The sequence below is a fragment of the Ammospiza caudacuta genome, chromosome 4 (assembly GCF_027887145.1).
Source record: "Ammospiza caudacuta isolate bAmmCau1 chromosome 4, bAmmCau1.pri, whole genome shotgun sequence".
Classification (NCBI taxonomy): Eukaryota; Metazoa; Chordata; class Aves; order Passeriformes; family Passerellidae; genus Ammospiza; species Ammospiza caudacuta.
The window spans coordinates 30,884,703-30,908,425 of record NC_080596.1 but is presented as its reverse complement, the minus strand read 5'-3'; the positions used below and the strand labels follow the sequence as shown (position 1 = coordinate 30,908,425).

General features: G+C 42.0%; 1 protein-coding gene across 2 annotated transcripts; it reads right to left on the bottom strand.

The window, feature by feature from the left end:
- Positions 1–3,528: 3,528 nt before the first annotated feature.
- On the bottom strand, positions 3,529–23,379 carry HSPA4L (heat shock protein family A (Hsp70) member 4 like). Of its 2 annotated transcripts, XM_058803917.1 has the most exons (19): positions 23,188–23,379; positions 19,956–20,013; positions 19,193–19,333; positions 18,054–18,176; positions 16,652–16,751; positions 15,266–15,399; positions 14,394–14,638; positions 14,234–14,310; positions 12,937–13,088; positions 12,381–12,487; positions 11,887–12,020; positions 10,514–10,716; positions 8,357–8,458; positions 7,736–7,873; positions 7,263–7,388; positions 6,561–6,668; positions 5,558–5,677; positions 5,048–5,209; positions 3,529–4,222 (listed from the first exon to the last, which is right to left on the bottom strand). In XM_058803917.1, exons 1-19 carry the CDS (start codon positions 23,292–23,294, stop codon positions 4,028–4,030), a joined length of 2,532 nt encoding a protein of 843 aa, XP_058659900.1. In that variant the 5' UTR covers positions 23,295–23,379; the 3' UTR covers positions 3,529–4,027. The 2 variants fall into 2 exon arrangements, with proteins under 2 accessions (XP_058659900.1, XP_058659899.1); XM_058803916.1 differs by lacking the exon at positions 23,188–23,379 and having other exon boundaries at positions 19,956–20,174.
- Between the last annotated feature and the right edge of the window lie 344 nt (positions 23,380–23,723).

Genomic DNA, 23,723 nt, shown 5'->3' with positions numbered 1-23,723 from the left:
CCTTAGCAGGCAGACCTTATACCAGCCCACAACTCAAGTTTGGGCATCTGAGCTTCACTTGAGAAGGGCTCCCAGAAGTGGGGAAGTCTTACAGTGTGATTACACAGCAATGAGGAGCCCTATTTTGAGGAATGAGCTTAGTGATGGCTGAATCTATGGGAATTGAATTTCACTTCTTTTCCTACAGCAGCTGGGCAGGTGCTTTGAACCAGCAAACGCAGCATCTTTGCAACATGGCTTTGTGTTTTGGGTGCCAGCATTGCTTAACTGACAGGCATGGAAACCCAGAGCTCTGACAAGTGTAGATTCCAACGTTTGTTAAGCTGTTAATTTTTCACACCGGTGTCAAAAAATAATAGGGAAGAAAACCCTTCTGCCAGCTCCTTGCTTGTTTCCTGAAATTACACTTACACAATCCTTACAAGAAAACCCCCACTTAAATATGGAGTATTTGAGAACTGTTCTTAGCCATCTGTAGGAGAGACTGGAGTTCGGCACACAGAAATGTAGCAAAACATTAAGGAATTTCAAATGTTGAAGATACAAAGAAGTCTCATCAACACACAGATTGGATGCTTTACCTTAACAGCTTCTACTTGTAGGTGGAAGAAACAAAATCTCCATCCCTCAGACTCCAAGGTGTCCAGAATGCTGGAGCTGCACTGCAGACACTGCACTGCTTCCCCCTTGCTCTGAATTCCCCTACAGCTTGTGGAATTCAGGCTGGGTATTTCCCCACTGCCCCTGAGCATTCAGGACCAGCTGCTCACTGCTCTGCAAGCATGCCCCAGAGGCAGTGATCAATCAGTGCAAGGACACTGCCAGCAAGGGAGAGGAGTCTTAGTTCAGATTCAGACATACAAAATCAAATCCTTCATTCACAATCAAGGGGTGTTTTGTCATGAAGCAGCAGCTTCAAGAAAGAAGAGCATAAAACCCCAACTTGAGTGTTTATGTTACATCTGAAGTTCGAAGAAACTCCTTGGAGTCTAAAGTAACATAATAATAAAAGTGGAAAGGAACTCATGAATCAGTTCTACACTAAACTTAGTTTAGTAAAGAAATTTAAAACAAATAAATGTTGAAGTCCTTTCTTGAGCAAGTCCATTAATGCTCCACACAGGAGAGAATGAGTCCTCTTTAAAGGAAAGAAGGAAGCTCTTGCTGGTAAAATGAACCAATGTATCTCTGCTGGTTTCTAACTAGATCTTTACATGACACTTCAGAACCTGATTTACAAAACCATTGTTTTTTAAACAAACTCTACTGCCTTTACAAAGATAGTGTTGCTTCCTTTTCTTTCTTTTTGTGGGACATTGAGGGAACATTTTCAAATATTAGAAATGTATCTTGCCCTCAGCAGCAAGTTTCAAGTAAGACATTTATAAGAAATACTTGCTGTTACAATATACAAGATGCAGAGCAGCAGACTGCTGCTGGTTCTCTACCAAAACTTTGTGCTGCCAAGACACTCGCTCTGGTGCTGTCAGGGGAAGCAGAGGGACCTCGCTCATTGAGTGTGACACACAAAACCACAAGTTGTGCATAGTGTCTAAGTACTTATATCTGTCCTGGTAAAATCCCCTCTTTGTAACAGGAACCAGATTACATATGAGCAAGTCATGTATTAATGTGAACCTGGCTGTGGAAAAATCAACTCTGCAATCCCAAATGGGATTCCTAACATGGACCTCAGAGCCAGCTTCTGTGGGCAGCACTCCTCTTCAGAGGGATCTAGAGACAGACCAGATGCACAGCAAAAAAACTTCCTATTCTAGTAAGAAAACTTGACTACAGCTGTTTGTCTGAACCATATCTGCTTTTAAGCATGCAGAATTCAGAATTATTCTAGCCTTTATCCTAAGCACTGCCTCAGACATCTGTGATGTGGTATTAAGCATCTGATGGCCATGAGCAGAGGACACACTGTTACTGCACATGAGCCTTTAGCTACTGGAGAGCTGACACCGGACATTTCTGCAGCTTTGTGCTCTTCTACCACAGGTACCAAGAAGTCTACCTAGACAAATTACTGTGCAGCTGGATTTTAGGAAGCCAGTACTTGAGAATGCTGCTCATTACACTGCTGTGGTAAAAGCCATTAGGATATAAATGGTGTTAAAGCCTACAGGACCCAAGCCAGCCCAGGCTGACTGAAAGGACAGCTGATGCTGCAGGACTGTCACCCCTCATCACCCGAGGGGTGACCACCGTGCCAGAACTCAGGACTGAGGTCACAGAGGAGCTGCAGAACAGCTCTCAAAGTCACTCAGTTCTTGTTCAAGGACATGAAACATGTCAACTTACAGTGTCAGACCATCCACACTGATCGCATGGAAGAGAGCAAAGTAGATGCATCTCAGTCACTTGAGGTCAGTCACAAAGATACAATTCCAGCACTTGAACTAGTCTGGCAGATTTCTGTACAGCCATGAATGATGCTTCCTTTTTCTGTGAAGGTATGAGAGAGTTGAATTCACCTCTCCCAGGGCTCATCAGTTACTTTTCACAACATGAACAGTGGTAGAAGATGAAGGGCATGGCTGAAGATAAAATGCCAGAAACAAGATTGTGGCTCTTCATTTGTTTACAACAGCAACACCTCCTATGGGAGAACCACTGCAGGAGTGCCTGGTTAACATCTGAATTTCTTTCTGGGACAGACTTCAAGTCACTGAAGCATCACACTGCAACTTATTTTAGTTTCTTATGCTAGGTAAAGAAACCACTTTTCATACTTGGACTAGCTCATTGCCATTCTGGTAACAGAAGAGTTTTGAAGTCAATACTGACTGGCTTTAGCAAGTGCTGCAGCACCTCAGTGACTGACAGAAGCATTTGGAATACATTTGGGACATAGACTGGACCTTGACAACCTTTAAGACATCAAAGAAAACAGTGATTCTATTGTGTAATATATTGCAGACACTTTCATTAGAGAGCTAAATGACCAAAGCTAAGTGGTAAGCTATGCAAATTCATCAGGTAGAGTCCACCTTTGGGGTAATAATATCCAGTTTTTAAACTCTTTTGTTTTGGTCCTTGACCAAAAAATTTACGTGCTGAGCATCAAGGCTTAAAGAAGCTCTCAGCATTTCTTTCAAGTTTGCACCAAAAAGCATTTAAGCCACCTCAAAATCAGGGTGCTGATACCGAGTTTGCACAGCACTGTTTCTGTTGCTTCTCCTCCCCAGGATGAGATACAATCAGATGAAAATTGAACTCAAAAGAAGTGTCAATAGTTCCATGTGCAATAAGACATTTTCAAGGGAAAGCTACGCAGCAGGCCATGAATGTTGTCCCCTGTCATGCTGTTCTCACCAGCACCACCCTGTCCTAAGCTCAGCAGGGCATGTACAGCAATGTGCAGAGCCCAGGGATTCCAGCACCCAGCAGAGCCACCGGGCTGGAGCAGTCTGCAGTGAACACTGGTAGTGGCATGGGAACCCAAAAAACGCTTAAGCTCAGATTAATTCCTATGAAAAAGACCTTACAATTCTCATGGTACATCAACAAGATGGACTGGTATGCCAACTAACCTCTATTTAATATTTAAATTATAACAATACAATAACTAGAAAAGGTCAGTGCTTGAAGTGACAGGTTTTGCCACTTCGATTCCAATATTTTTCCAAAATAAAGATGCGATTAGATCTACACTTGAGCATCAGTAGTGCAATACAGTATCCTTTCCTGAATAAAGGAGCTGAGGTTTATCCACAATAAAAGCTTTAAATAAGGTAGATTGTTGCCATTTATATATCAATTCTGTATGTTTGATATAAAATATATTGGGGAAGCTTCAACTGACTTATACAATCTACATTTGGCTAAAGCTCCACATAAGCAGCATCAGTGGAAATGAACATCAGAGGTGTACTTAATATAAAACACTTTCAAAACTACTCAGCAACAAATGACAGAAGTTTGGCTAAGAATAACTGAACATCTGAGGTGTGTACCAGACAAAAAGAATGGACCCTGTGGTTACTTGCACTATTTTAATGAAGTAAAAGAAATGCAAGGTTTAGTCCACTTCCATTTCCCCGGGGGGTTTGGTCTGCTGGGGGTTGTCCTTGGCTGCTTCGGGCTTGCTTTCGGCAGCGCTCTGTCCGTTCACGGGCCCGTTGTGCTCCCCGTTAGCTTTGGCCTGCCCCTCACTGGGAGCTTCTATCTTCGGCTTGGGCTTGGACAGAATGGGGTTACAGAAGCTGTCCAACTCCTGGGTGTGACACAATGAGACAGCAAGGTCATTTGGTGGCACAGCAACTGCACCCAGCTACACTGCCTCTCAGTTGTACTGTCCCTACTGTCACCATGATAGTTTATGAAAAATCCCTTCACCAGGATTTCTTCTCCTGGGAAGCTGGGAAGCTTCAGCTTCTCCATGTTTGCTCCTCTGGAATGTGACTTGGAGAATTATTTACCCAGCATGTGAATTGTTTTTAATTATTGGCCAATCACAGCCAGCTCTCTTGGACTCTGAGCCGGTCACAGGTTTTTATTATAATTCTTGTCTAGCCTTCTGATGTCTCCTTTCTCTTTACTAGAGTTTATAATTTTAATATCATATCGTATATCATATCGTATTGTGTATCATATATCGTATCGTATATCAGCCTTCTGAGAACTTGGAGTCAATTCTCATTTCTCCCCTTGTCCTGGGGACCCTCACAACACCACAACACCTAGGGGCCTGGAATGTCATTGTCAAGGACCAGACTTCTCTATTCTGCAAAGTCTAGAAAGTTCAAAAAAACCCTTTCACCACCTGAAGAGATTCTGATTTGCTACAAACCTGTACGTGACAACCCATTCTGTAGAAACCTAGTGCTGTAATCCAGGGTATTTAAAAAAGGCTTGTGCAAAGTTACTACTGTAAATCAAGAGCCAGCACTGAAGAGTGCTCTAACTGCTGCCCTCTCTGTATAAATCTTTTAATAGCTTTAAAATCTCTGTAGATGTGTAATTCTAGCTCAGATCTAAGCTAAAATCTGGTTCAGGAAAAACTGATTAGAATGCAACAAGTACAATTATTATTTTTTACCTTCGATTTTGCTAGTATTTCTGCCACTTTGACAACTGGATCCTGAGTTAGACTGAGTTTGTTCTGGGCATTCATTTTGCTGTTCAACCAATTCATAGCCTCATTAATGTATTTTTCAACTTTCTCCATCTCAGCAGGATCTAGGTGGTCATATTTTTCATCCTAAGGAGAGAGAGAGAGAGAGAGGTATTTGTATCACCAATTAAAATATGCTGCTCACCCAATTAAGTTAATCTTTGAAGTTACAGAAACACTGGTAACAGCTGTAAGTTCAGAGATCCATTGCAGGTGGTACCAGCCACCATAAAAACACAAAAACCTCTGACTTATGTTCTCATGAAGCAGCTCTTTCTGCTAGCAATGCTGAAAAAAGCAGAGCAAGAGGCAACTTTACAGGATTTATTTAAAAGACTCTACAGCAGCTTTACAGGATTTATTTAAACACAAAAGACTCTACAGCCAAACTCAAAACACCTACAATCATTGAGTAGCTAAAGCATCTGGCTTTACCTTATTTTTGTATGCTTCTACTGCTTTCATAAGGAGCTGAATCTTCTTCCCCAGTTCATTTAGAACTTTTGGTCTCTCTTCATGTTCTATGCATCTTTCCTGGATAGGCTGTCCAAATTTCTGGAATAATAAGCACAAAGATCTTTACAAAACACATATTTCCTTTAGTCTGCTCTAAGAATACAATGCAGCATGGGAAGGAAGGCTGCCTTCAACTCCTTTTCTTACCCCTTCAAAGAGCCAAGTCCTTGCATATTGCTTTAGTCCAACAACAAAACCAAAAAAAAGCAGAAGGTTAAACCCAGGAATAGTGACTGTTCTTCCTAGGCTTGCCATTTTGCTGTTTTTTGCAAAAAGAACATTTGGAACAGAAACCAGTGAGGCTTTAAGGGATGGTTTAATTTTTAAGTAGTTAATCTGAAAACATCTAATTTTATCCACTGTTTGCTTTTTCCTTCTCTCGAATCCAGGCAGTTGCCTGGATCTACTGTTTCCATTAATTATTCCTCCCCTTGAGGAAATGTGACTGGAGAGTAAACAGCTGGAACCCAAGGGCTAGACACATACTTCAACTTCCAACAAAGTAGGTAGTTTTTCATCAGAACTCATTTTCCCCATCAGATCCTTCAAATCTGAAGCATTTGTCATCAATAAACAAATGATACAATGGAAGCTACTGTTAAAGCACCCCAGAGCCTTTATTGTTGGATATTAGACTCAAAAGTTGGTCTTACTGTACATCTAAAGAAATCACTGAGAACAGGGAAAACAGAATATATATTCTGGAACATAATTCTCATTACCCAGGAGTGCAGTCAAACTACTCAGAAGCCTCTTGCAGACTGTAAGAAGCCTGACAGAAAATTCCCAGAGCAATTAAATCTATTACCAGTAGTGACAGTCTGCTTCATTTCAACCATCTTCAAATTAGGAACACAACTCACATTAAACTGCATTTTTAGTTCTAAATATGAGTTTTCTAGAAAACAACTTAAAACCTTACTTTTAATTCCTGAAGCTTATCCATGTATACTTGTTTTGGCTGGTCCTCTCCATCTTCATAAAGCCAGTTTTCTGTGTCCTCCAACATCAAGGTCAGCTTGTTTGAGTCCTACAAAGCAAATTATGGACACTCCAAGTCAGAAAGGAACACATCAAATGAGACTTCTCTCCCTGGCACAAACCCACCCTACTCAAAAAAGGACTGCTTCATCAGCTTAAAACATTCCAAGTGAGAGTGAAGGAAAACAGTAATTACCAGACTTCAAAGCCAAGATTTTACAGTGATGAGAGAGGCAGGACAACCCTGCTCATGTGATTTGCAGGTGAAGTTTACCAGAGTTACAAAATCAGTCCTGAGGGTATTTAAGGCAGTCCATGCACCTCTGAAGAGCGTTCCATATTATCTGTTCATTTCCTTCTGCCCACTCATGCCATTCAGAGCCTACTTTCCTACGCTGACCATAGGGTTTTCACTTTCTGCCTGCATCCCTGACCCTTCCTTGCCACTGAGGAGCTTCTCAGGCAGTGAAGAACTCTGCAAGTCAAATGTCAGGTGTAAACATGAAACCTGAACTTCACTGAAGCCATCTCCTATTCCAAAACTAGTCCAAGAGACCCCTGCAGCCTCCACAGAACACACACTCAAAATTTATCCACACAAAGGAACTTTTCCCAGCAGTTGAAATGTATAAACAGGTCTTACTTCTTCAGTGATGAATTTCTCAAAGGCTCCACACAGCTTGTCTCTGAATTCATACACATATTCTTCAACAGCATTCTTAGCATCATTTCGTTCCTTCTCCAGCTTGTCTTGCATCATCATCTTCCCCTAGGGTGGAGAAAGGCACACTGAAAACTGAAAGCGTTTTGAAGTGTCAAGCTTAGTGACTGCTCTTCAAACTGCACCAGAGAAGCTGGCAAAGGCCTGATAATTCAAAATTACTGATAAAAATGTTCACCTCTGTCTAAGGCATCACTACAAGTACAACCAGAATGGGCTAAGTCCAGAGAAATTGAGACATTTCAACAAAAACCAAAACCACAACCAAAATCTGTTACAATTATGGGCAACTTTCCAAAGAATTCTAAATTAGCTAAGTCAATGATTGCAAATATTTTTTAGATACTTATTTACAGTGACATGAATTTGAGCAGTCACCTCTTTATGCTGCTTACCTCATTTTCTATATAGGAATTGATCAGATCTTGTCCCAGCTGCCTACAGAGGCTTGCCTGTATAGGGAGGTCAATACTCTTAACTTTTGTTTTAGCCTTTGGCTGGGAGGGATGATCTTGCTTTTCTCCAGATGCAGCCTGTGAAAAGAGTGCCACTACTAAGAAACTTCCAGGAATCTTAAATATTATTACATTTATGACCAAAAAAGAAAGGCAAATGAAACTAGTTAAGACAGCTACAAATTAATATTATGTAAATTAAGCACCTAATTATTTCTCTGTATTCAAAATCACTATTAACCTTAGTTTGGAACCAAACAGGTGAAATGAATTTCTTTAGAGAACCATTAAGTAAACTTGTTCAAAAGCTTAAAGCACTGCATATTATTCTTCACAATGTTTCCTAACCTCCCTAAATTCCATCTTCATTAGAAAACCAGGTTAAAAACCTACTTCAAAGTCTTAATCATGTTGAAAATTTCAAGTGCTATGGAAGGATTCCTGACTTACCCATTTCAGTACAGCTGTCTTCTAAACACAATCCCATGTTTTCCAACTAGCAAAATCAGTTAAGTGTGAGAATACTGGGCTAAAAATGTCCTATCAACACTGAATACAAACCTTTGTTTCATTTCCAGCATTTTCAGTCTCCTCATCTGCCTGGTTCTGTTGTTCAGCTTGACTTTTCTGCACACCCTCTTCTTGATCAACCTGCATTTTATCCTGCAGAGAGTTACATAACTGAATGCAAAGGTTTGCTGTAAGATTGAGGACTGATGTCAACTGCAGTAAATCCCACACAACATAGAAACTTCACAATCAATCTTTAAAATTTATGGTTCACCATGTTTAAACAGGCATTTTGATGTAGTATTTGTATTTATAACTTTCAAATTAAATGAAAATTCTACTCTGCTGCTTGATGTTGCTGTCTGCCCCCATTAAATAATTACACTAAGCCTTGTGAATACTCACTTGAAATTAGAAACAAAAACATATAAAATGAAATCAAAGAACATTCTAGCAACACACCACCAATACAGGAAACAACAATGGATTCTCTATGGAACAGCCAGAACTTTGACCTTCTGTCATTTCTGACTTCAACTTTAAAGCTTGCAACCCAAAGCAGAAGTCATTTAATCAGTGCAGCTATTACCTGCATCTGTCTCAAAAGGCAGTGAAATCAATAAAAATTAGCTTCTGTAGTTAATTTTTTAAAGTAATTTTTCTGTAGCTATTTCTTTTAATCCCAAAGTAGCCTCTTGGGAGTATATGAGCAACTATCTTCCCTCCTTGCCACCCAAAATAAAGAGAGCCTCACTTAAATTTTTCAGAAAGTTTATCACTTTTGCCTTATTCTAACTTTAACAATCTGATTGGTAAATTACCAGTGCAGATCACTTGGTTTAAGTAATACAGCTCCATGTCATCACTCAAAAGCACTTTTAATGACAGAGTAATGAGTAAGCCTGGTGTTTTCAGGATGATTCTAATGCTCAGAGATCCAGAGCATTAATAACCAACATGCTGTAGCTAAGGTCTGAAAGGTCCAAGATTGCCTCCATTACAAGGAATTAATATTTCTGGATTCACAAACTACATATGAATGTAGAATAATTTACTACTAGTTCTGCAAAATAATAAGAACAATTGTTTAAGGATTTCAAACTCTAGCACAGGTGCCTATGTTGCAGTTCAAAGTGGAGAACAAGAAGACTACTTCTGCCAAATTTAAAGTTTTGTCACCTGAGAGTAACAAAAAAGTGGTACCTAAATCTTAATTTGCTGTTCTTACTGTTCACACAGAAAAGCCAACAACTGGAAGGAGCTGCTTTGCCTACAGGAAACAGCTAGAGAGGGGATAACAGGACACACAGACAAGACAAACCTCCTCCTCAGAGTCGAGGGGATGATCCTCAATACTGAAAGGTAATTGCTGACAAGCACCACCGTGAAACAGAAGATGTGTTAGATGAAAGAAGCGCTACAAATGGAAGGCCTGAGCATGGAGGCAGCTACACTCACACTGAATTCAGCACACTCCCAGTATGCTCCACGAGCCTCTTACACTAAATGCCAGCTCCAGCACTTCCAACCTTGGCTCACTTGATCACCAACATCATGTATGGAGCTGCACCATGCTCAGCATTTCAAATATGCCCACATTCCTGGAAAGCAGTGTAGTGTTCAAGAAGTTGCTTATACCAATTATGTAATGCTAGCTGTGCAACCATTTGCTCTAATTCCTGTAGAATATCCAACTAAGGTGGGAGAAGCTAAGGCCAAATCCTAGGAGAAAGGCTGTCAGGGCCAGTGCTGGTGTTGCTGTTTCCAGCTCCAAAGAGGCACCCAGACCTCAACTCTGCACTGCAAGGGGGCACAGCTGCACCCCACTGGGAGCTATTTCAAGGAGGCAGTGCAGTTCTCCATGGATAGAGAAATTCCATAGATTTTTTTACTCATTGAAAATACACTTTGTGAGGAAAAACCTTTTGAATTAATTTGTCAACAGATCTCTCTGCCTTTTGCTAGAAACACTAAAGACTAGTCGAGAGATGATAAAGAACAATGCAAAAACTACTCTGTGACTTTTTTAGAATCCGTTTTCCCATTCTTTGTTCCTATTGCCACACTCAAGCAATTACATAACCAAAGAAGTAATTGAAGGGTGGAGAAGCAGTAACCACGAGAAGCCAAGCAGGGCCATTTCCCCTGCAATTATCGGCTCTCATTGTTGCCACAATTACAGTGAAGACGTTTACAAGCTTTACATACCAGCTCCTCATCTCTGCCTTGGTTCTTACTTGCAGACTCGGTGTCCATGGGGGTGTCGTTGTGCTCGCCCTCCACGCTCAGCTTCTCGATGATGGAGGCGCTGGCCACGCTGAACAGCCCGTGGATGTTGACTCGCACTTTCACCTTCACCTTGGAGTTGTCGCCGTCGTGCTGGGGACTCACGTTCTGAATAGTGAAACGCCCTTGGGAACGACAGGAATGGCTTTAATTGTTGTCCCAAAGTGCAGAAAAAGGGGGGAAAAAACCCCAAACACATTTCTTAAAGGGTGTTAATTTAAACAGCAAGTTCACTGTTTGGAAACTTACTACTTAGCTGACAATCCTACAATTTAAGCTGCAGGTAGATAAACTAAAAGCTGGTTCCCCAATTATTATCAGTTCACTGATAAATTTGCTTTATCTGTATTCATAAAAAAAAGACAGTACTTTACTAGGTGTTCTACTTCTCTGTTGCCTTCTGTAACCACCACACTAGAGAAACTACTCTGATTTCATCTCAAATGGTTTCTTTTGTCCACGTAACTCAAACTTCACACTGAAAAATAAAACGTTAACAGAGATAAAATATACTGCTTAAATTTCATAACATGGCTGCACTACACTTTTCAGAAAATGAACAGTGCTTAGCAAGGTTTCTGAAAGCAGTGGGGTTGATCATTTATTCTGCAACTTGTTGAATATTTAAGTGCATATATAAAGGAGAATATTTCTTCCTCAGCACCACAGATTTCTTGCATAGACAGCCAAACAGATAGCAGCAAATTTGCACCTGATTCATGAATCAGTGAATAAAACAATGAATTAAAGAAGTGTACTAATAACTGCAAAAAAAGTAGCATTAGCTAACAAGACACTTATTTATGCCATCTAATTCTTTAGACTATACTACAGATGCTTAAACTGAGGAAACACCTATATTTTATATTCTCAGATTAACAGAAAGAGACATGACAGATAGCATGAGACAAGTTATCTGTCCAGACAGGCAACAGCTCCTTTGATTCATTTTCTTTGAAAAATACAGGCTGGCAGTCACATAAGATCCTAATCAATTTTATAGAGACTAAAAGAACCAGACAATAGAGCACTAAACTCTTTGTGCCAACTTCTTTTGAAGCATTCAGTAACTGTAAAGATAGACAGAAGGATGAATGCAGAATTTTTTTTAGGCATGTCAAACAGAGATGTCAACATGGTTTGCTCACTACACTTAAACCAAGAAGCCTGTGCTGAGCCTTTCTAAAGAACCTAAGCTAGAAAATATGGAAATAACAGATCTCACAAGAGAGGAGAACCACTTTTTCCCATATCAAAAGGAGCTAGGGATGGGGGTTTTATTCCCTTGTCCTTACCTATTCTGGAATCAGGATAAGGCACTTCATGTGGATGGGTATAATAAGCTTCCAAGTCAAAAGGCTCCTTCTTGTGGAAGGTAATTACTTTTGAGAATGGAGCAGCATGGCTCTTACTGAAGACTTCACACTCCCTACAGCAATAAACATTAGATACCATTAAACCTCTGAGCATAACTTCATGGATAATCAAAGTCAAGGTGTGTTAACAATCAGCAGTCCTGCTGACCAAGCAACTGAGTAATTTGGTTTAAGTCAGTTTTTAACAAGAGTTGGAGGTTGAAGGCCTCTAGGTCTCAAAGCTGGACTCTGCATTTTATGTCACACTTATTAAAAATTATGAAACTTCAACGCAGCATTTTAATTAACTGTATTTCCAATTGTTAAGCAGTAACTGGAACCCAAAAGGCAAAATGCTAAAAAAGAAAATTAGAATTTCAACATTTCTCTTTATATTGAAACACACATTGTTTTGTAGGCACTGTCCAACTTACCCTGTTCCTTCTTCATAAGATGATTTCCATCTCAATGTTATAGAGTAAGGAACAACATCTGTGATGGAAAACTCACGCACTTTAAAAGCTGGAGAAAGAATTGCACACTAGGGAAAAAAAAGAGACCACAAATGTGTTATATCCATGTAATCAAATAAATAGCAAGTACAAGAATTAATACTTATCATATGGAGGTCCTGCTTATCACAGACATATTTTTTTTTAACAGAAACTTCCTAGAGTTAATTGAACTGAAAGACTTAACTAAATTAATAGGTATTATTTCTTCAGTGATTGTCAGTGAAGGTTCCAAGTGACAACACAGAAGTGGAACAGCAGAATTTGGGTTCTCAAATTTAACAGGTCTTTTTAACAAGCCTGTCTTTCTAACATGACACAGCAAAGTAATGAATGTAACAGAATTCCAGTTAGTGCAAGAACAAGTAAGACTCCACATCTTGTCTCAGCTGCAGTACCTTTTGCTTGTGGTTAGCTGGATTTCATTAGTACATTTTGTTAAAGAAGCAATATTAAAGTTTTATTTCAGGAACTATACCTGCAAGGCACAGCCTCTTGCAACAGCTTCATCAGCATTTAGCGTGGTGCTTATCTCTTTACAGAAAAAGTTAGAGATCTGTTCCTTCACTGCTGGAATTCTAGTAGCCCCACCTACTATTTCTATACTGTAGATATCTTCACGCTGAAGTTCTAGAAAAGAGAGGGCATGCCCTTAAGTTATCATCAAGGTATCAGAAAGCTATCTTTGGACAAAAAAAAAGCAGAGAAAAAAAGATAAAAGTTCTCTTATTATCGATACACTGTGACAAGTGCTGAATGTATTTCATGGCTGAAAAGATCTTTAAAACTCTTTGTCCCTCCTGTAGGCTACAAGGTTTTCTAGTTGCACAAACCTGGGAAATGCAGAAGCCAAGCATCAATGAGAACAGCTGTTCTTTAAAGTGTGTTGTCCATCTGCATCTCCTTTCTGCTCTGCATGAACTCAGAAAGGTGAAACTGGGTCTTCTGCACTACTGGACATTATCTCACCTCTCTCAAAAACCCAACAAAATGAAACCCAAATAGATCTCATTTTATATTTGGCTGAATTTTGCTTGCCAGAAGAGAAAACATTTAAAGCCAATATATGTAAAAAATAGCACATTGTGCTTGAAGGTTAACTTGCTGATTCTGGAATCAGGATATGTGTATGAAGTCATCTCAAACAATTGTCAGTCCTTGAACAGCTCTGCTCAGCAGTTACTCAGGTTTTTAATTCCTGTATTTGCTATCGAGCCAAGTCACAACATCAGCACAATTCTTCCCTTTCAGTTGAAGGTGCTGGAACTGGGGGTAAACCCTTCCCTGTTAAAGTCTACTTCTCTCCTTTACACTACATTAGGCAAAAAAAAAAAAAAAAAAATTACTTTGTTATTGGCACATGCTTTAGGTAATTCAATTTAAGAATATACTGCCAAATTACCAGGTCAGTGAGGACATATAAGTACCACATGGAACAGGCTGGCCAGAAGGTTGCAGTAAAGAATAATATATTTTACCATCATCATTTTGGTTTGGTTATTTGGTGTTTTTTTTAATAAATTCACAGTGCCAACCTTTTCCATGACACAGGGTGAATGAGGGTCAATAACCAAGGCTGCAGAGTAGCATGTGCACTAAATGAGGCAGGAATGGGGTCATGCATTCATGGCAAGCATATGAATGGAACTTACATTTAACTTTTCAGTATTTAGCTTTGCAATTCTAATAAATACAAAAATACATTGAAAAGATAATCATTAAGGAGATCAGCAATGACTGGCTTACTAGCAGCACCTCAAGTAACTTGCACTTACTGGCTTGATCCATGGCTGCTCTTAGAGGAGGCTCCACTCTGGCCAGAAGGGCAGCACACAGCTGCTCGAACTGAGCTCTGCAGGGCAGGGAGAGTGTTGGTGTTACCAGGCTGCTCAGAGACCACAACCCCTGGCCCAGAGAGGGAACAAGAGCCAGTACCTGTTCATCTTACTGGAGACATCCAGGTCGTTCATGAAGCACTCGATGTTGAGGGGAAGGTCGGAGGCGTTGGCGCTCATCAGCTTCTTGAGCTTCTCACATTCCTGGTACAATCGCAGCAGGGCTCGGGGGTTCTCCTTGACATTCAGCTTGTATTTTGTCCTAAATTCTTCAGAGAAGTAATCTACCAAAGCCTCATCAAAATTCCTGCCACCTATGAAAGGGTCAAAGGTAGTGGCCAAGACCTGGCAGAAGTCAAAGAACGAGATCAGAAGTTATCAGACAGGGTTTGTGCTGTGTCATTTACTCAGCAAAGTAAGAAGTGCCATCATTGCCCTCCACACAGCCTCAGAGGGCATTTGGCTACCACAGACAGGCCCACAAAAGCACTCAGCCTTTAGTAGGTCACAGACAAAAAAGTCTCCAAACCAGGAGGCAAAGACTGTGCAGCTTTGCTTCACTTCCCACTGGATTTACACTTTGAACTGTCATGGATGGCACAAAAAAAAAACCCCCAACATCTCACAGTGACTCAAGGCAGTTCAAGAGTCTCCCATAAGTGAGTCAGTTGCACAACTGCAACACTTAAGAAGCTCCCTGAATATGCAAATATTTCAGGGACATGACACAAAAACTGCGCAGTGTCCTTAATGATCAAGCACTTTCCAAAACACACTTCAGGATGCTACACTTCTGCACTTTACAACAACTGATTTGATGAAATAGCCAAAATGTAACAGAAAGGTTCTGTATTTCACATTTAAAAATTATTTTCTATAGACACTTATTTTTTTTAACAGCTAATCTTTCCACAGAGCAGTATTTTGAATTTTAAATACTTCAGGCTTTTAATGTACAACTTAAAAGATTACCTTCAGTTTTCCCTTGTTAAAAGCACAGATGGAAACCTGATATGCAGAATGCCCCATATCTACAAAGACCACATTTCTTGGCTTCTCTTCCAAGGCTGGCAGATCTTGCTTGTATATTCCATAGGCTAATGCAACTGGAAAACATCAACCCACGGCAGGTAAGGAGAAGGCACACACAGCTGCAGACCATGCATTAAAACACCACCAAGAGACAGACACTGCCCATGTTCACCCTTCCTAAAGACCTTCACAACTCTTATTAAAAAATCAAAATTGTGTTGAAAACACATTTTTCATTGACTAGAGAAAAAGATATGAAGGTTTACACTAATAAAGACTCCCTCTGTATTTCAATTCTGCTTGTAGCCAAGCAATCTGTGAAACTGCACAGATTAAGACTCATGCCTACACCTCTCCCTTGAAATGCCCTAGCTTTGAAACATTCAAGCATGCCCAAGAGATAAAGGAAATGTGTAGCTATGATATTTTCTGAAAAAGCCTTTCCTTAGTATTTTTTTCTCCTGAGAAGCTGTGAGGCCTCAGGAACAAAATGTAAACAATTACATTTTGTTTATTACCAATTACAGTGTTGATTATCTGCTGCTGTGGAATGCAACAGGTGCATCTATGATTGGTCTCATGTGGTTGTTTCTAATTCATGGCCAATCACAGTCAGCTGGGCTGGACTCTGTCTAACCCACAAGCCTCTGTTATAGGCTTTCTTTTTCTATTCCTAGCTAGCCTTCTGATGAAATCCTTTCTTCTATTATTTTAGTATAGTTTTAATATAATATATATCATAAAATAATAAATCAAGTCTTCTGAAACATGGAGTCACATCTTCATCCTAAGACCCCTGTGAACACCGTCACAGAAATGTTTTATAAGATTCATTTACACAAATCTATGCTTTCACAACCAGCACTCGTTTGGAAAGCTTTTTCAGACTTTCTAAAAGCAAAGAGAATCAAGAAAAAAAAAATTACTACTTTAAGCAGCTCCAACTTTAGTCCCCATGAAGTGTTATGTATTTCTATGCTCTACCTTAGAATTCACCAAAACCAGAAGAGAGGAGTAAATTCCTTTATAGAAACAGTTGTGCCATTGCTCCAGCAGACAGGACTGCCACCACTTTAAGCACAAACCCCAGGTTTATTTCCAGAGCTATTCCCAAGTGTGACTGTGCTCAGGTTAGCAAACCCCAGCTCCCATGGTGCCTCCCAAGTGCTGCAGGCCAGCTCACTGCTGTGTTTCCAGTTCCCAAACTGGAATGGGCAGTACTAGCCTGGACAGCTCTCTCCCAAGCTCCCAATTGTGTAAGAGCAGGGTGTCATCACACTCACATTCAACAGCCTCAAAGGACAAAAAAAAGTCCTGGCCCTTTACCTGCTGTAGTTTCATTCATCAGCTTCAGACAATTTAATCCTGCAATCTGTGCAGCTGCCATTACAGACCTTCTTTCAGCATCAGTGAAGAAACTGGGGACCTGTTTCCAAAAATAATGACATTGGATATTACAGGATATGGATTTTTTAATTTAGAGTAGTCAGACCTGCCCATCAAGCTATCCTATAAATGTCATTACCACAAAAAACTGTTATAAGCTAGCCTCAAATTATTAAAGCTGTCTGAATAAAACAGCTAGCCAATTTATTTTAATGCATATTTTAATTAAAAATTCAAAATATGACAAAAATGAAGTTGCATCCAGGGCTGTTTTAAATACAGCAGATTTTAACATGCATAAAGAAAATCCTGAAAATGTTTTCTTAGATTGTTTGAATGAGTCTTTCACCTTAAAATCATCACCAGTTTCTGCAAACACTTGTGCAGGACAAAGCCAACCCAACAAATACCCACACAGAGCCCCACAGCAAGTCAGTGGCAGAAGCACTGCTGGAATCCAGCTTGAACCTGCATCCCTTTCTCAGCTATCAGTGCCAGCTTACAGTGTGCTGCAAGGCTCAGTGCCACCAAAAATAGCCCCAGCACCATCAGAGCCCATTCAGGATCTGGCTGCAATCAGCTGGCACCTCTTCAGCAGCCTCTTGAGCAGAGCTCCATTTTGTTGTGTGTTTTGTTGGCTACCACTGTGGGGCATTGCCAAGGATGCCTGGGTGTGTGGGAGGTATTCTCCCAGCTTAAGGAAGCAAGGAAAAAGATCAAAGCAGGTTTTAGAACAGCTCAAGCACACAGCTTTCCAGTTCCCATGGCTGTGCCTGACAGAGAAGGGATAACTGCAATCCTTCCTGCCCAAACTTCCCAGCAGGGCCAGCAAACAAACACCATGTGGAAAGCAGACACGGAACTGTGGATCCAACAAAATAAAACAAGTGTTTCAAACAAAGCCAAGTGGTTTGGGGGTATCACATTATCGGCATGACCACCAGAGCCCTAATTCAGGCAACTCTCAAATACAACAGTGTTCACCCATGCAACCAGAAAGAAACTCAAGAATTTGGGAAGGTTCTTTGGAAGCAAGGAGGAAATGCTTACACCTAGGACAGCTCCCATTTGTAACAGGAGGTACAGTAATCAGAAATACTGTCTGTAGCCTTGGAGACAGACAGACTGCATCAGCTGAAGCACTGTGTCCTGTCTGAAAATACACTCTGGATTGAACAACCTTTTCATCTCCTCACACATGCTTCAAGAAGTGTTCTCATTTGGAAAACCTGCCACAAAGGCCCATTTTTGGGGATATGATTTCTATCTGCTACTTGAACCTCTTACCATGGTATAAATGGCCCTCGCTTGCACAAATCTGCAATTAATATACACAACTTACTGAAATCACACAGTCAGCCACTGGTTTCTTCAAAGCACTTTCTGAAGTCTCCTTCAGCTTGGCCAGCAGCATTCCTGTGATCTGTTCCACTGCAAACAGTCTCTCCTCATCCAGGTACCTCACCTGGAACAGAGAGTTGGGATTCTGTGACCAATCATCCCAACCTTGCTCTCAAGATGTGCAACTTCATAATAATTATTATGAATTATTCATTCATAATAATGGACTATTCTTCATAATGTTGAGCACTGAGACCCACTGAACACCAGGCTCTAGACACAAGTAACTCTCTTTCTATTGATCTGTGCTCCCTACAACAAATCTTCAACAGTTCAGTTTGGAGTTTTTCTTTTTGTGGGAAGATTAACACCTCAGTTATCTCAAGGGATTATTCACAATGATACAGTATTTCTGCTGCTTGCGTATTTTGAATTAAAAAAAAATAAGGCAGCAAAAAAAAAAAAAAAGAGCATAATATAAGTAGGATCACATTGTGCTATAACACAGGCTAAAAATAAAAGCTTTGGAGCAATCCCAAGGAACATTTGCTTCCTGCAACAGTCACTCAAGCACAGGAGGCAGGGAAGGTGTAAACCAGGCAATTCCAACATTCCTGCCCTGCTCAGGAAACGTGGCTGAATCCTCAGCCTTCATGGGAGGTTCTTTGTCCTGAATTCCTAACAAGCTATTATCTCTCCAGCAATCCCAAGCACTCCTGCCATTTAGTTTGGAAGCAAATTAAAGCTAACTTGTTCAAATTTCATATTCAGAGCATTATGTTGTTTTCCTGACACTTGGCCTCTGCATGTCTGATGGGAACTAATAATCTCACACTATAATTACACAGATTTGAAGATAAACCTAGTAAGGCCAAGTGAAAAGCTAATGTGACTAAGGAAAATTATTACGATTGATGAGAAGCCTCAATGGACATCTTGGAGAAGGTACAGACTTATTTAGAGACACAGCAATTTTCTAAATCTCATCGTTTCTAAATTTTTAGATTTCTAAATTTCAGATTTTCTAAATTTCAGATTTCCTAAAGGAAAATGGAACTGACCACAGAGGAAGTTAAGTGACAAGGGCCCAAAGTGCTCATCTCTGCCACCAGAGAGATTCCACCCAAAGCTCTCACCCACCTTTACTCCTACAGAGCCATTTGGCATCTTCTGAAGCTCATAGGGAAGTTTGGCCCTCTCAGCTTGGATGTAAGGATCTTCAAACGCTCTTCCATGCAGTTTTTTGAAGCCATGGACTGCATTTTTTACATTTGTGATGATCTGTGGCAAAGATATTTTCATTACCCATGACATTCTGATACAGAGGACTGTGCTGAAAGGAATTTTTCATGTTGGGCTTAATGCACACACTGACGTGTGCCAAGCCCCACACATTCAATGAAAAGCAAAGTGTGAGGAGAGTGAAAGAATCACCTACTTTTTAATCTATGGCACCTATTAGAAAAATTCATATTTTCTTCTCTCTGTAATATGCATTAACTTGCTGCCATCAATTTTCACTGTACTTTTTATTTTAGAGGAGCTTTTGATACAGCATGAAATATTTAAGATGCTATACTGTTGCAGTGGCTGCCTGCAGGAACTAATGAAGTTATTACCTACATTAACCTTAAATGAACCTTCAACAAATTAACACATTTCCCTTCCTTTAAAGTTCTCCTCTAATTCAGATCCCATCTGGATGTAAAGCCTCCCCACACCTCTTCTCTCACCAGTTTTTTAACCTAGTCATTTTCAGAACAGCCTTTCAACCAAAGAAAGAACCAAAACAAACAAATCCCAGCGAACACAATACTTCAAGCTATCAAAATAAACGACTACAAGACAATCTTCTCCAAGAGGAACTTGTTTACAGGTCAAAAAAAGTTTTTGATCCATTTACCTGGCTCTTTGCTGCATTCCCGATGGCTCGGGTCTTGGATCCTAAAGATATACATGCTCTAAGCAAAAAAAAAAAAAAAAAAAAAAAAAAAAAAAGACAAAGAAAAGAAAAAATGAAAAATTCTGCTTTAAAAGAAAACATCATAAAATATTTCTGTGGTATTTTTGAACACTCACAAAAATTCAAGCAGCAGGACATGGATGTGTTAAATAACAGCATTACTGCATGAAGCACCAGAAGCTGAAGTGGAATTCTAGTTATTTTGTAAATTAGCTTAGAAACAAGCAACTGCAAGTGTTGCTATTTTAATTGCATTTAAGGAATTCTGAGAAAGCTGAACTGTTCCACAGTTCTTATCAGGAAGGAAAGGCACTGATAGTTCCTTCTGGGTCACAGGTTAGAACCTCAGAAGCCTGAGAGACCTCAGTCAAACCCCAGAACTTTACCAGCCAGGATCTCTCACCTCTACCACCCTCGAGTCTCACAGGGCCACATTCACACCCTGAAAGCCCTCAGCAACAACCCTAAAACAACAATTAAAACCCCACAAACCACGGGAGCTGAACGAGCTGTGAAATGCTCCCGGGTCCTTACTGTGAATGGGCACCAAGGGATGGAGAGACCTGGGGACAGCTCCCTGCCAGGCACTGCTCTAATCCACAGCTCCCTGCAGCTTCCTGGCCACCAACACCACTCCCTGGATCAGCAAAGGGCTGCCTTAGAGCCCAGCCACCATCTGGCCTCTCAGCACTGCCTCTGGAAATGTTCTTTCCTGTTCTGGAAGGTACTAAATGCACCTTTGCATCTCAGACCTGAAATACAACTCTGCCCCAAAAGGCAGATCTGGCCAGGGCCATTCAGGGGGAACAGAGACACTCGGATTTCACACAGCTCAAATGTAATTGTTTAATGCACAAAGGTTACTCCAGCACACTGCTTCCTGCTTGCCCTCCATCACTGGGGGCACTGCAATTTGGCAGGATTTTCTAGCAACCTCTTCTCTGTGACATCCAAAACCTCCTCCAGGTTCAACTGCTGCAAACACACCAGGCATCTCCCTACATTTTGTTCAGCTTGCACAAACAACTCTTACAGTCCTACAGCTCCCCAATTCCTCCTTGTGATAATTAGGGGAACTGAGACAAACGAGCAATTTCCAAGGCAAGCAAATGATTTACAAACGAATGCTATTGCATCACACCTTCCCAGGGCAGGAATTCTACCTCTGCTCACAGCCAGCACAACCTGCACATCACCCCACGCAGGAGCAGCTCAGAGCCAGCACAGCTCCTGCCACGGGTTATTTCAATTACTTCCAGCACAGGGGGATGGATGGATTTTCCCTCCTGCAGCTGGGAAGCAGAGATGCCAAAAAAATAAATGTGCCCTCCTTGGCTTCAGAAAATTCAGTCGTTTCCAAGATTCCTTATTACATCATCTCAATTACAGCATGTGATCACATTAATCACACCTGGTGTGAAGTAAGTTATGAGCTATCAGCAACGGCCTTGTTTTCCCACAAAACCACAGAGGGTGAGGCAGAGGCACCTGAAAGGACCATTTGCCATGAGCTTAACGTGCCAGAAGCACTGGAAATGTGCTCAACAGCCAGGAGAAATCAAGTCTCGGTTTTCAAAGAGATACAGGGCCAAAAGCCAGGAAATATCCAGGTTTTACTGAAATGCAAGGCTTATTGGCAGGGTCTTTTTCCCTTCTTTGTAAAATGCTTGTGCTAAAGCTTCCAGGATGATACATAGTTGTACTGACACTGGATTACAGAATGTAATTAACTAATAACTCAAGCACCTGTATGATGCGAGCACCTCCACAGGAATAAGTTCATTTAAATAAGTCCACATTCAAATAAGTTCATTTACTGTGTGCAATAAGGGAAGTTGTGATGATTGAAGAATTAGATCTGTCTGTATCACTCGAAGTAAAGATTTAGCTACTATGAGAAACTTACGTAACAGCAATAACCTGTTACATATTTATTCACCTTTGTTTGATTTCTCTCAAGACAGTAACACTAGAAAAAATGTTCCTCAAGATCTCTTGTATTACCACATTCTGAGACAGAAAAGGTCAATGAAAATGTCACTTAAAATGTGACAGGCACTGCCTTTAAGTGTGTGTGCACGCCAGATGCTGTAATTGCTAGCTTGAACCTCTTTCACAATCACTTTGCAAGTATCTTGAAAGTACAGTTAATCAGACACTAGTGTGAAAAATATCGAATGCAGGTAAGCCTACCTGCACAGAACACACTCCAAAAAGAGCTAAAAATCACAAGTGCTCTTCATCAAAAGGGAGAAGGAACCTGCAGCTGCCTGAGGATTCTCTGGGCAACAATTTCATGGGATACTTGGCATTTGAAAGGCCAGAGAATTTCAGTTCTCACTGCATATCTGGTGCACAAGGATAATTACTTCCTCAGAGCTCATATGAGAAGCACATTTTTCTAAACAGCAAACAGAATTTTCAAGAGTACTCCCATTAAAACAGACGGCATGCTCTTCGGCCACCAACTTCTTTGTACTTTTAAAAACCAACTTTTTAGAAAGCGAACCTGCATTTCCCCGAACTTACTACAGTCTGGCACAGCAGGAACAGCTTTCCCTGTTGGCTCCGAGCCCCTTTGTAAAAACAGAAGCACCATCCAACCCCCGATTTTCATGAGTGTTACACGAATCCCTGAATCCTCCTTCCAAATTATGCACAGATGGAGTTCTAAAAAATCCTAGACGTATCCCATAGAAACAGAGGAGCAATATCTCCACCTCCTCTTGCGTCTCCCATCATCACGGCCGCTGCCCGGTGCCCCCCCGTTCCCCGCCAGACCTCGCTATGCCAGGGCCGGCAGATGCGCTGCGAGCACCAACAGCTCCAAAGAAAGGGAAAAACTCATCGCGCCGCTGAATCAACCTCCTCCTCCTCCTCCTCAGTCTCGCCACCACTCGTGCGATTGCTAATGGGAACGCTCCCAGCCCTGGCAGCCCATGCGGAGCCGGGCAAACACGCTCACTCCAGGGGTATCCCTGGCTGCCCGGGAGCCCAGCGAGCAGCGCAGCGCCCCGGGCTCCTCCGGGAGGGATTTCAAGGGCACGCCGGCACACACCCCGCTGTTCCCGGCAAGGCGCTCTGTGCCGCCTCCCGGCTCTACCGGCACCGCCGCGCCGGGGATCCCGCGGGGGGACGCCGGCGGGCGGGGCGCGGGCGCGCCGCTACTCACGGCGTGCAGCGGTCGCTGTACTCGTTGGCGATGGTCTCGATGCCGCCGCTCCGCGCCACGCCGATGTAGCAGTTGAGGAAGCCGAGGTCGATGCCCACCACGGACATGGCTGCGCCCGGCGCTGGCTCTGGCGCTGGGACCGGCACTGGGGCTCCGCGCCCGCCGCTCCCCCACTGCGGAGCGCCGGCACCAACCGGCAGCGGGCCCGCCGTGCGCAGGCGCCGCCGGCGGGGAGCCCGCCCGGCCCCGGCGCCGCCTCGGCTCTTTCCGGCAGGGCTCGGGCGGCGCTGCCCTTCCAGAAGGATCTGGAACGGGAGGGATGCGGGCCAGCGGGGCGGGAGCGGCGCCGCCCAGAGCGGCACAGCGTCAGCGCTGCGCTGGGACCGCCCCGGCCGCCTTAAAGGCTCCGGGCAGCGCGGCTGGCTCGGGGCTGCCGGTGCCACACGGGCCGAGTTAATGAGCTTATAGCAATCCGCGGCAATTAGTGCAGAGAGGCCATGGGGCCACTGGCGCTGCCGCCCTCAGGAGCCGCCCTG

Bases quoted from the DNA above. Each gene is read 5' to 3' on its own strand.
- HSPA4L (XM_058803916.1), bottom strand. From the start codon at position 20,174: ATGCTGTTATTTAACACATCCATGTCCTGCTGCTTGAATTTTTGTGAG. The intron at 19,334-19,955 runs GTAAATGGATCA...TCTTTGCCACAG, and splicing joins GGAATGCAGCAAAGAGCCAG to ATCATCACAAATGTAAAAAA. The intron at 14,311-14,393 runs GTACTGGCTCTT...CCTGCCCTGCAG, and splicing joins GTCTCCAGTAAGATGAACAG to AGCTCAGTTCGAGCAGCTGT.